General features: G+C 40.7%; 1 protein-coding gene across 1 annotated transcript; it reads left to right on the top strand.

Annotated features, from left to right (window-relative positions):
* The first annotated feature begins 12,446 nt into the window (after positions 1-12,446).
* Positions 12,447-13,477, top strand: LOC105811453 (olfactory receptor 2AT4). Its single transcript, XM_012645647.1, has one exon. The coding sequence runs from the start codon at positions 12,481-12,483 to the stop codon at positions 13,444-13,446; it is 966 nt and encodes a 321-aa protein (XP_012501101.1). The 5' UTR covers positions 12,447-12,480; the 3' UTR covers positions 13,447-13,477.
* Positions 13,478-13,652: the final 175 nt, after the last annotated feature.

Raw genomic sequence — 13,652 nt, 5'->3', positions numbered from 1 at the left:
GTATATAAAAATGAGGTTAAAATTAATCCATTAAAATTATTGGCTTTCATTTTTTAAGTAGTATAAATAAACCTTTATTCAAAGGAAATTATTTCTGGCCTTTTTCTTTCCATTCCTGGCCTGTCAAAGCCAAATTCTCAAAGTCTAAATTATTTTGAAAAAATTCCTGATGAATTTTATCTTTTCTTTGGGTTGAAGATGGGAACAAGCTTTACTAGATTTCTCAAAAATTATAACTATATCACTGTTTCAACAGCTAATAGTCTTTTAAAATATATTATGAATCAAATGGATTAAATGGCCTTTAACGGTTTATGCCTGAAAGTGGCAGAAAGTCACACTTATTCACATACCTATAAATACACAAATATTTAATGAGGCACCATAAGATGAGAATCAGTGAAGTGTAGATAAAGGGCTCTGACTCTGCTCTTAATAAACTTACCGTCTAGATCTTGATAAGTGATGGCACTCAGGCAAATATAACTAAAAATATTGAAACTACAACTAAAGTTTCAAGGCCAACTCAATAGTAAAGATAATGAGGGACTTTAGAGTTAAGAGGAGAGATTATATCTTAAGAGATACTCTTTAGAGACTATGAACCTGCTTTTGAAAGTGACTTGAGCTGAAAAATATACCATATATATGTATACATATATGTACATATGTATAATATATAAATATGGATATATTACACATATGACTATATAGATATATTTCCACTCTTTCTTAGAGAAATGGTAGCATACTATAGTACTGTTGTGCACTTTGATTTTTAAAACTTAATCAGCAGTACATAAAGATAAAATTTTTGTTTCAGATGGGAAAAATAACAGCATATTTGTACACTATTGGGAATGATTCAGTAGAGAGAAAAATTTTGTGGTAGAGGAAAGATGGAAGAATGGTTGGCGGGACTGGCTTTAGGTAGGAGCGTGAAGAGTTCATCGTGATAGTGGGCTGGGAGGCGGAGTACGTAGGTGCAGAGGCTGGTCGGTGGGTGGGTGGCTGTGGGATCGAGTCTGTGGGGGTTCCCACCTGACTGCTGGAGCGGCAATGGGAAGACACATGGGTGGGTTGAGGAGAGAAGAGAAGGTGTGAAAAAGTCAACTAGCAGAGGTGGGAGAACAGCGCAGGGACTTACAGGATGAGTCTGGCAGCTGCAGGATCCCACCTGAGTTAGGTTTGCTGACTGAGGAAGTCTCTCGCATTAAACTCAGAGGAGGCACACTTACGTCAGGAAAACACTTCAATAAAATTGATCTCATTTTTACCTCAGAGTTCAGTACTCGTCCTGAGTCATAGTTTGTTTGAATAATAGTTCTAATTTTACTGATTCTCTCCAGTGTAGATTTTTTTTTTTTTTTTTTACCAAACATTGGGATAATTACATAAGCCAACTTGTTCTATAGGCAGCAATGATCTGCTTTTTTTTTTTTTATTAAAAACTAATCATTTACCTGTTCTCACAAATGGCTACCTAAACTTCTCGGCAAGAGAATTAAAACTGTCAGCTAAATGACATAAGGTGTCATTCAAATATTAAGTATGTATATCATAAACCTATTATGTGCTATATTTTATACCTCCATGTGGCTGGGAGGGGGAGGAAGAAGAAAGATAAAAAGGTAAATTCTAAGATCGCAAAAGCTAGTTTAAAACACTTCTAAATTCAAATAAAATGTTGAGCTCTAAAACTAACTTCAATTATCACTTGCACATAGCGGTAATTCTTACGTAGTCATTTTGCAGTCATGAGACCATGCTTCCATTACAGGAATAATATTTATTTCTTCTGCATTAATTTAATACAGTCTTGATGGTAAATAAAATACTAAATTCTTATTTTGTGCTTTCTGTTTATATTTCAAATAGCATGATTCAATGTATTTCCTTTTATCCTCTCCTTATGGTTTCTTCAAAATATATTCCCAGAATTATCTTTCCCAACTTTGTCTAGTTTCACTTTCTCCTTTGAAAACTTTATTTTTTTCTTAACTAGGTTTTTTTTTTTTTTTTGGTTCTAAGCAATATATATTTTAAATAACCTGTGCACTTTTTCTATGCTATCTTTAAAATGATAAAAGCTCTATCACTGAATGCTACTTCCACATATACGTGGAAATTAAACAAAACACTTATAAATAACAAATGGGTCAGAGAAGAAATAACAAGGGAAATTAGAAAATATTTTGATATGAATGAAAACAAAAACACAACATACCGGAATTTATGGGATGCAGCTAATGCTGTGCAGAGAGGGAAATTTATAGCTGCAAATCACCTGTATTATAAAGTAGAAAAATCTCAAATCAATAACCTAACTTTTTACCTTTAGAAATTAGAAAAGAAGAGCAAACCAAACTCAAACAAGCAATGAGCATGAAATAATAAAGATTAGAGCAGAAATAAATGAAATAGAGAATAGAAAAACAATAGAGAAAATCAATAAAACCAAAGTTGGTTATTTGAATATATCAACAAAATGGGTAAACATTTAGCTAGGCTGACCAAGAAAAAAAAGAAAGAAGATTCCAATTACTAAAATTGGAAAAGAAAGAGAGGATATCACTTACAACCATACAGAAGTAAATAAGAAATGTTAAAGGAAAAGACTACCACTCAATATCTGAAACAAAAGGCTGAATTTATCGCTAGCTTAAGCACGGGAATGCTATGGTTTATGGCACAGTCTGTTTCTGAGCAACACAGGGAGTGGGAGTTGTCATTGAACAATTAAACAGTTTTAAAACAAGTTCTGATATTTATATATTACCATGACTATAGGATTTCCAGTTATTTCCAAAAGTATAAGAACTGTTTTATTCTCAGAGGTAGTAAAATAAATCATATTTCATCCCATAATGTTATAATAGTCAGTCTTAGAATGTTGGCTTTTTACAAAGAAATCTCAGCCAACAGTTTTACACTTCCATTTGCTTCATTTTTTGAAGTAAAACAAAACAAAATGAGAAACCTAACAGGAATCTAAATCTTGGTTTTTGTTTGTTTCCCCCTGTTGACTGCAATTTTCTAAGTTGTTGCACTCCACGTGGGTTCTTTTGGCCCAAGAACCCAAGTCTTGTCATCAGTTTCATCCATAACATCCCAAAAGCCTTTAGTCCTTCTTCTGCTGCCAAAAGATGGCTTTTTAAGGTCTATTAAAGATCTCTGTAGTGTCTGAGAAACAGAAAACAGAACCAAAAAATAGATCTAACAGTCTGGTAATCCTGCAAGATTCTTTGCCTTTAATTTAAGAGTGGTTCGTCTTCTCCCCCAGAAACATCTTCAGCATTTAGCTTCATGGCCCTGAAGCAAAGGGCCACATATACAAATTTATCCCAAACCAAAATTCCTCTCTTCAAAAAGGAGTGAGTAGATCTGGGCAGAAAGAAATGGCATATATAGTCTTGCTGGTTATTCAGAGAAACTTCCAAAACCATCTTCAGCTCCATCATGGAGTTCATTAGATCAGGAGAGGGCTGCAAACTCTGTTGTACCCTTTGTTTGGTTTCCATTGTGTTCTGTACTCAGCTGCCAAGGACTTGGTAATCTTGCAATCTGCAGTTATAAATCTACAATCAGTGGAGGGCTATTAAGGAAGTCTCATCTGTAGGCTGAAAGGAGCCCCTCATGCATTGTTTTACCCTGGTTCAGCAGAAGCATCAGGCCCTGGTGTAACGGGGTCACCTCAGTCATCAATGTGCCTCAGTGTTCTCAGTGCCTCTAGGTTTGCAGCTGGGATAGTCTCTGCACACGCGCACACTATTCAATCTGCAAATGTGCTGACTGCTTGGCCCAGGAGTTCTACTTCTATGGATCTGTCCATCTCAGAGAAACACTTGGGCACATGTGCCCCAAAATACATGTTAAAAGGATATTAATTACAATATTGTTCGAAATAGCAATAATTAGATACAACTGTAATGTCCATCAACAGGTGAATTATTAGAAAAATTATGTCATATCCATCCTAAAAAATACCAAATATCAGATAAAAAGAATGAAGTAGATGAGATATAGAAAGATTCTAAGACTCATTAAGTTAAAATATTTTACACAGTAAGTATAGAATGATTAGATTTACAATAAAAGAAAAACAAAACCACACACACACACACACACACACACACACGCACACGCACACACGCTTAGAAAAGTAGAAGAAACACACCAACTCAGCAATAATGATTTCCTCTGGGGCAAGGAGGGAAAATATGGGGAAGAATTGGTATGAGAACTTTCACTTTTTACTCAATAAAGCTCACTATTGATTAAAATGTTTTACAATGAGGATCTATTTATTGTGAAATTTTAAAAATTGTTTAAATTTCATATGTACTAGTGAGAGTGACCGAATCAGAAACAGAGAGCACTGGAGCCAAAGGTTGAGGCAGGAAGGGTCTGTGACTCTTGACTGTGTCCCGCCTGGGGCTGGCACAGGCTTCCACCCCCATGCTCTTTCCACAAAACCTTTGCAAGTCCTCACTGCACAACAGCAGTAGCATATCACCTTTGGGCGACAGGGCTTTACTACTTTGGTTCAGTAAAATAATATCTCTCACTTACTGAATATCTGATAAGCGACAGGACCTGTGCTAAGCGCCTGAGCCTGCCTAGCATCCCCTGAGAGAGGTGGCGCTGTTACGCCCTTTCCACAGACGAGGACACGAAGACTCGGTGAGATTAAGGGATTTGTCCAAGGTGATATTACTGGGAAGAACTCAGGTCTCAGCCATTAGATGCTAAGTTGCTGAACCACTGAACCAGAATTGGAGCTTGGGTACAAATCCCAGCTCTGCCACCAGCCACTCATGTGACTTTGGGCAAGTCACTTCACTTTTCTAGATCTTAGTTTCCTCAAATGTAAAGTAGTGAGAACAATCCCGACCCTGCCTGTCTTCCCTGGCTGCTTTGAGGACCAGATGGGAAAACAGGAATAAAACTGCTCCACTAGAGGCAAAGTTCTGGGACCCAGGAGGGTTGTTAATGATGCTGCTTTCTCTATCAGCGAAGCCCAGGGCCCAGTCCCCCACTGCACCCCAGGAAGTTGTTCCTGTGGTCCCATAAGAGGGCCAACCCGAGGGAGAGGGCCCCAGCAGGCCTGGCTGCAAGGAGGGGCCTGAGGGTTTAATGGGCCACAGCTCAGCTCCTACCTGGCTCTCCCACCAAGGCCAAGTGTGACAACTCCATAGAAGACACCAAGGTGGACCAGGCTTGGCAGGTGAGCAGGGCTGGGGACAGAGTGCCCAGAATAGGCCAAGGCTGGAGTGGGGAGACAGGCTTGGTGAGACCAGGCGCACGTAGAGCCGTGACAAGAAGCCGGAGCACACACACCTGATGTGTGAATGTCAGGATGCCAGGATCCACGTCAGCTGTGCACACGTGGTCTGTGTGACTGTGGACCAGAAACCTGGCAGAGCTGGAGGAATGTGTGGTCACAAGCAGGAGGCCGATGATCGTGGAAGAGAGTTTCTCCCAAGAAAGCAAAGCCTAGGACAGCAAGAGAAACGGAATATTTAGTGAGGCACACGTCAATTCTGCAAGAGGCACAGATGAGGGAACTGCAGTTCAGACAGGGAAAGTGCAAGGTGGTGGAGCCAGGATGGAAACCCAGGTCTTTCTAACTCCAAAGTTAATGGGCATAAATTCTGTACTTCACACACATCCTGCTCCTTTTCTATGGGAACAGCGCAGGGTGGTGGGGATATCATGAGATAATTGCATGGATTTGGGGGTCATAGTGAGGTATAATGACATAAGTAATGACTGTGAAGAGTCAAGCATGCAATGGGAGCTTAATAAATGGGAAGGACAGTGCTTGCTCTCCCTCCTTAGAGGCTTCGTCTATGAGATATCCATCTCCGAATCCCTCACTCAGCCAAACACAGAGCAGATGCTCAAAAATGTTTATTGAGGTGAAAGATGTCACTTCTCCCAAAGCCCTCATTTTACAGATGGGAAAACTGAGGCTCAGAGGCCTGAAGTCACAGCAAGAAAGAGTGGCAGAGCTGGTCCAGGAGCCAGGACTCTGGGTTTCCAGGTGGGTTCCAGTCTGTTCAGCAGGCTGGCTCCAGGAATAGCCTCTGATCTCACCCCTTACCTGTCGTGGTCTTGGGTGAGGGCCTGGCCTTCTCTGACCTTCAGTTTCTTCATTAGTCGTAGGGGCGTAACCCCTCCCTGATGGGGCTGTATGATGAGAGGAGATCAGGTACCTAGAGTGCAGGTTGGACATTGAGGTGATTGGTTTTTCTGTTCTTCTCTCTCCCAGACTGGCACCATAATTGTCATGTAGATAATCCCAGCAGGGAGGATCCTCCCAAGGAAATGGTCCCCTAAATAATACTTTCAGTGGCAAGTATTATTTGAAGCACTGAAATCACACCTGCAACATGTAATTCAAACTACAATAACTTAATGCAAACCACAAAGTAAATGTAAAGAAGTCCAACATTTTCTGATTTTTGTCATGATGCTGTATCAACACTTTTTAAAAATATCAAGTATTAAATTCTTTCAAAAATAGTCTTTGATGCTCCTATCTAGCTGGTGCCCTAAGCACGTGCTTCGTGTGTCGTTGCATAGGCCTGCCCTGCCAAACAGCAGTTTGAGGGGAGGGAGAGCTTCAGTGCCTTGGAGGTGAGGGGTGAGCACAAAAACCTCAACTGGTCAGTCTGTCCTTGGCCCCAAGTAGGTGGGCAGCCTGGGCTCAAGGTCAGTTGATAATCCAGCCTGCTGATAGTCTGTTCTACGCCACTTGCTGTGTGGCCTTGGGAAAATCACAGCCCATTTCTGTGCCTCCCTTCTCTGCCCCAATCTTTATGATAAAGACGTTGACTAAAACTATTTAATCACTAATGGCTCCTTCATTTCTATTTTATGATTCCTCAGCAAAACAAGACAAGGTGGAAGAGCTGCATTCTCGAGCACCAGGCACCAAGCTCCTGGGAAGGGTGGTGGTACATTATTAAATAGAAACAATCAGACCCCATTACTGCCCTGAAAGTGCTCCTGGTGTGGCAAAGCTATAGACATATAAATAGACAGGCACAAGCCGGAGTGATTATAATGATGACAAAGGGAAACGCAGGGACTTCAGGAGCCCAGAGAAAGGGCCCCCTGAGCCAGCCAAGACCAGCAAAGGCCTCCTAGAGGAGGTAATATTTGAGCTGAGTTTGGTAGAGGCAGAAGGCAAGGGCAGGGAGTTGCTATTTAGAATAAGGAGAAATAAGGCTGCAAGAAGGTGGGCTTTGAATAGCAGGCTAAGGAATCATCTTCTTCCATGGAAAATCCTGTGAACACTGGGTGGGAGCCAGGACACCGGGTTCAAGACCTACCTCTGCTATATGAATGTGTTGGTTGACCTTGAAAAAATGCTCTATTTCTGAACTTCAGACTCAGCATCTGTGTCCCCGACTGTTTAATAGAAGTGAGGCAGAGGAAGGGGCAGGAGGGTTCAACCGGACTTGACGGCTCTGAATTTCTGCTCCTCAAACCCCAACTCAGCCTAACTCGGTGACATTCGATTCATAATCAAGTTCTCTGAGCTGTAACAATGTTCAGGATAATGTAGTTTGCGTCCGTTTGGGCATTAGAAAAAGCTGGTGATTGGCTTAGGCAGATGGGTCTGACTGACTGAGGGTTAGCTCTTCTAAGTTGAGGTGCACTCGTTTTGCTTTCCTGCCTGTGCAGTGGGGGCTGACCTCTAGAACGCTCCTTCAGGGGAACATTCACAATGGAGTGGCTTGTCCCATGTGTCCTTTTCTTTAGAAAGACATTGTACCAGCCTTTACCCTAATGGAGAACCAGGCCACCCCACACTCAAGAGACTAAAAAACACACTCTGAAATTTATGGTTACTGCTGACAACAGCAGCCGGAAGAAATGGAGAAGGAAAGAGAGCAAACCTTTGCCCCGATCTCTCCCCGCGTGAAAACCTAAGCTTCCAGATTCTCCTGGGAACAGGTTACAGAAGAAGGAGCACTGATCTGGGAGTCAGAGGCAGGGCTCCTATCTTAGCTCTGTGGCTGATTGGCCATGTGAGTGTTGGCAAGCCCCTGCCCTTTTTGTGTTTTTGCCCTTTTTGTTAAAATTAAAAGAAAACCAGCTGGCTGGATATTTCAGGTTTGGCATTTTTATGATTCAACAGCATGAGAGATGTTTTGTTAGAAATAAGAGAAATGAGACAGTTCTGGAAAAATCAGGGAGGAATTAATCTTAGAATCATCACGGTTGAAGAAGGAATGATATAATCGTGAACATCAATTTGTTCCTCTATCATTTATTCAGAGAGACATCCCCAACATAGTAGTCAATATTCTCCCACAGTTAAAGACCTCCAGTTCTGTGGGCCAACAAAAGCGCACGTCTCTTCTTCCTTGACAAGGCGAGAACAACCTCTGGGGTAGGGTCTTTTGCCTTTGGGCTCTTGTCACAAGAAGACTGTGCCCTTCTCTAGCAATGGCTCCCAAAGCTCCCAAGTTTCCAGACTTCCGTAGTACCTTCTTATTTGGGGTCAGGGAATTTATAGGATAATGGACACAAAACAGTTAATCAGGAACACCTGCAGCAGGTAGAGGGGAGGAAAAATCACACTGTTACGCACAGATGCCTTTCAATCTCTGTTTCCACCATTGGGTAGAATACACCTTTAACTTAGACTCCAGTCTGGAAGTGGCTCCTCTCACGAAAGGCATCCTCTGCCATTCCTTTCATTGTAATATTAAAAAAGCCATAGACACAGAGACATGATATTCAGATATTTTTGTTTGTTTGCTTACTTGTTTAAGGTGCTCAGATATAATAAAGCCCACAAATATTAGAGATAAATGATATAGATATCGATCAACTAGAGATACAGCTAAGGATGAAGCACATTTTCAGCAACCCAAAAGGCTCCCTTGCTCCTGACCCCGGAAATCTCCCTACCCCCAGTGTATGTAGCCACTGTTGTGACCTCTCTCACCATTAATATTAATGGATTAATTTTTCTGATTTTAATCTTGATCTTAATGGAATCATACAGCATGTAGTCTTTTGGGTGTGGTTTCTCTCATTCAATATTATGACCGTGAGCTTCATATATCTTGTGTGTAATGGTAGTTCATCCTTTTTCATTGCTGTGTTGCACTCCCTTGTATGAATATACCACAACCTGTCCATTCTACCGTTAATGGACATTCAGGTTGTTTCCATTTGAAGACTATAAATAAAAGCTGCTGTAAACTTTCTTTATTAAAGTAAAATTTGCCTAACATAAAAATCACCATTTTAATCATTTTTAAGTGAACATTCCAATGACTTTTAGTATATTCACAATGTACAACCATTACTACTATTAAATTCCCATGCATTTTCATCACCCCAAAAGAAATCCCATATTCATTAATCATTGATTCTCCACTCCCTCCTCCCCCAGTCCTGGCAACCATGAATCTTTCCACGTCCATAGATTTGCCCATTCTGGACATTTCATATAAGTGGAATCATACAATATATGGCTTTTTATATCTGGCTTCTTTCATTTAGCATAGTAGTGTTTCAAAGTTCATCCACGTTGTAGCATGTATCAGTACTTTATTACTTTTTAATGGCTGAATAATATTCCATAGTATGGATATACCACCTTTCGTTTTATCCATTCATCAGTTGATGCACACTTGGGTTGTTCTACTTTTTGACTGCTATGAATAATGCTGCTTTGAACGTTCATGTACAAGTTTTTGTGTGATATATGTTTTCAATTTTGTTGGATATATACCTAGGGCTATAAAGATGTCTTTTGGTAGACACAGTACTCATTTTTCTTAGTTATGTGTTGAGATGTGGTATTGCTGAGTCATACGTTTTAGAATCTGTTGCCAAACTGTTATTCAAAGTGGTTGTAACAGTTACCAACAATGTATGAGAGTACCAGTTACTCCATATGTCACCAACACTTGGCAGTTCTTTTAAGTTTAGTCATTCTGATGAGTGTTTACCAGTATCATATTGTGTTTTAATTTACACTTCCAGATGGCTAAGGATGCTGAGCACTTTTTCATATGTTTATTGGCCATTTGGATGTTCTCATTTGTGAAGTGCCTGCCTATTCAAGTCTTGCCCATTTTTGTGTTAGGTCATCTATCTTTTTCTTATTGGTTGTGGAAGGTTTTTATATATGCTGGATACATGCCCTTTGATACATGTGTTGAAAATATAAAAATACCTTCTCCTAGTCTGGTTCTTGCCTTCTCACTCTCTCTGTATTATATTCATTATTGTATTTTTAATGAGGTAAAATTTACACAGAAGATAATATGCAGATCTTAAGTATATAATTCAATGAGCTTTCATAAATATAAACATCCTGTAACCACCACTCAACTCAATATATGGAACCTGTCCATCACCCTAGAAAGTATGTTTTTGATTGTTTCATGTCAATCCTTACCCCATAGGCAATCACTATACTGATTTATACTATCATAGATTAGTTTTACCTGTCAGTTAACTTAATGCCAATTAAATCATATAGTATATACTCTTTTATCTCTTTCTGGACCTAATTTTAGTTATTTTCTATTGATCTATTTTTCAGGTCTCTAATCCTGTCTTCTGTTGTGTCCAGTTTGCTATTATACCTATCCAATGAGTTCTTAATTTCCAATATTGGATATTTCTGTTTTAGAATGTTTAATGCTTTTTAAAATAGATTCCAATTTTCTATTGAAATCTCCATTTTTTAAATTCATTTTGTCAACATCTTTCTCTATTTTCTTTTTTTTGTTTTTTTAATTTTAATTTTAATGTATTTATTTTTTTTCTCCTGGAAACAATGTCAGATCTATTTTCTTTAATGTATAAACATAGATACAGTAAAGTCCCTGTTTGCTAACTCTAGTAACTGGATCATCTCTATGTCAACTCTTGGTTTTTGATTGCATTGTCCCACCTTTTGCATATCTAATAATTGTACTGTGGGCTAATCATTTTTTATAATAAATTTGTAGAGGGCCCAGATGACATCTCTCACCAGATAGATTTCTCCTTTTTCTCTGCTAGCCAGGTAGAGTAAAGGGCTGGTCACCTAAAGCCTATTAAGGTTTGAGTTAGGTTAGGGTTGAGTTTCAGTTCTAGTAAGATTTAGTCTAACTTTGATTTGCTCCTGTTCTTAAGGTATGGCTTTTCTGGGTTTTGGGCTGATAGCCTGGTTGACCTTTGTCTCCTCAGCCCTGAAAGACAGTGGGATATTTGCTTCTGCCCTTTGGAGGTTTAGAACTTAGGTCTCTAGCCACCCTCCTCACCCATCCCACCTCCTCCCCCTACACAGACACATAGCCTCCATTTTTGTAAAATGTCTTGAGAGGAAGACCATATGTATTTGAGGCAAACCCTCTCCCTGTAGTCTCTCAAGCTTCACAGATCATGGGAGGTTTTATCTTGTCTTTTAAAAGCCTTCAGACCAGCTCTCCAGCCTCCTTTGCATAGCTCCAGAATTCAGATGTCCCATGGGGAAAACTTGTTATGCATTGAGAGAGCCTCAAAAATCCAATCTGTTTTATAAGCCCTTTTTAACTGCCAAAAGCCTTGCTGATTTCTCTTTTCTCATCCATGACCCTCTGCCTGATCCAAGCCCAAGCCACATCATGTGTCCCCAAATCAAATATTCCCAGAGAAGAAAAGAGCTGATCATTGTTAACTCACTTTAGAGGGTCCGCCATCCCCCAGAGTTTCACTTCATCTCATCCTTATTGAACCCATGTTTCTCCAGTTTGTTTCAAAATGTGATTTGTGTAATTTATCCATGTTTTCCTAGTTGTTGAAGTGGAAATGTAGGCTGCCATGACCTATTACATCCTATGCAGGAGCAGAAGTCCAGACATCTAGTTTAAATGGAGTCAGGAAGAACTGCTACTCAAGGCATACAAGAAAGAAAGAAGCTTAATAAATATGTGAGAAGCAGCATATTACACAAAATCTTGGAGAAAGCAGCCCCTCCAGAACAACATGGTGGAATTTTGAGTGAGTGCAAAAGTAGAGACATGTGCTTAAGGACTTGACTTAAGAGATCTGACATCAACCCAAACCACAGAGCATGGAACCTAAGAAGAGGACCAAAGAATTTCACAATCATAATTCAATAATCAACTGTTTATATCTGATATTCCCAGTAAAATATAAACTCTAGGAAGACAGGAACTTTTCCTGCCTTCTTTACTTTCAACACTTTATCACCTACGCAAAGCATAAAGACGTCCATTTGGTAGGTTACTACTAATTAGTATTTGATAAATTTGGGGATCACATGGTAAAAGTCAATACCACAGCCTACCATCAGTCCTCAGAGTTGGTTGTAAATAATTGTGCTTATATTAACTATAAGGTAAACGTTGTAGAATTATCACTGCAGAATCCTTTGTTTCTATGGTTTCTAGATGTTCCTGGTGTCCAGATGATCCACCTGCCCATCTCCCAGAAATCTAGCTCTGTCTCACTATGGAGGCCACAACCTGTAATGGATCAGTGGACAGCTCACCCGTCTTCTACCTAGTGGGCATCCCCTCTCTGCCAGAGTCCTTTTTCCTCCCTGTGTTTTTTATTTTCCTCCTCTTCTATCTTCTCATCCTTATGGGTAATGCTCTGATCCTGGTGGCTGTGGTGGCAGAGCCCAGCCTCCACAAGCCTATGTACTTCTTTCTGATCAACCTCTCTGCCCTGGACATCCTTTTCACCACAACCACTGTCCCCAAGATGCTGTCCCTATTCTTGCTTGGGGACCATTTCCTCACCTTTCCTTCCTGCTTATTGCAGATGTACCTCTTCCAAAGTTTTACATGCTCTGAAGCCTTCATCCTGGTGGTCATGGCCTATGACCGCTATGTGGCTATCTGCTGCCCACTGCACTACCCTGTCCACATGACCCCACAGACCAACACTATGCTGGCAGCCAGTGCCTGGCTCACTGCCCTCCTCCTGCCCATCCCGGCTGTAGTAAAGACCTCCCAGATGGCATATAACAACATTGCCTACATCTACCACTGCTTCTGTGACCATCTGGCTCTGGTCCAGGCCTCCTGCTCTGACACCACCCCTCAGACTCTCATGGGCTTCTGCATCGCCATGGTGGTGTCCTCCCTCCCCCTTCTCCTGGTGCTCCTCTCCTACGCCCACATCCTGGCCTCAGTGCTTCGCATCAGCTCCCGAGAAGGACGGTCCAAAGCCTTCTCCACCTGTAGCTCCCACCTCCTGGTGGTGGGTACCTACTACTCATCCATTGCCATCGCCTATGTGGCCTACAGGGCTGACCTACCCCTCGACTTCCACATCATGGGCAATGTAGCATACGCTATTCTCACACCAATCCTCAACCCCCTCATTTACACCCTGAGAAACAAGGATGTAAAGGCCGCCATTACCAAAATTGCATGTCTCAAGAACCCAGGCTGTGACAGGGGCATTTGACCTTTAATGCAATTAATACTGTTCCCAGGACACCAAATAATAGTGCTTAGAACAGCGTAGGGACTCAATATCTATTGTTAAATGAATAAATTAATGGATATAGAATGGTCAAAGAAAATTCAGTTGGGCAGATAGCTCCAAAAGTGGTTCTCATATATTTTCATCCAGGGCTTTCCCATTGGTGCAATGGGATAATGCTAATCTTT

Source organism: Propithecus coquereli, unplaced genomic scaffold (genome assembly GCF_000956105.1).
Source record: "Propithecus coquereli isolate 6110/MARCELLA unplaced genomic scaffold, Pcoq_1.0 Scaffold235, whole genome shotgun sequence".
Lineage (NCBI taxonomy): Eukaryota > Metazoa > Chordata > Mammalia > Primates > Indriidae > Propithecus > Propithecus coquereli.
The sequence above is the reverse complement of the archived record's forward strand: the minus strand, read 5'-3'. Positions and strand labels throughout refer to the sequence as shown.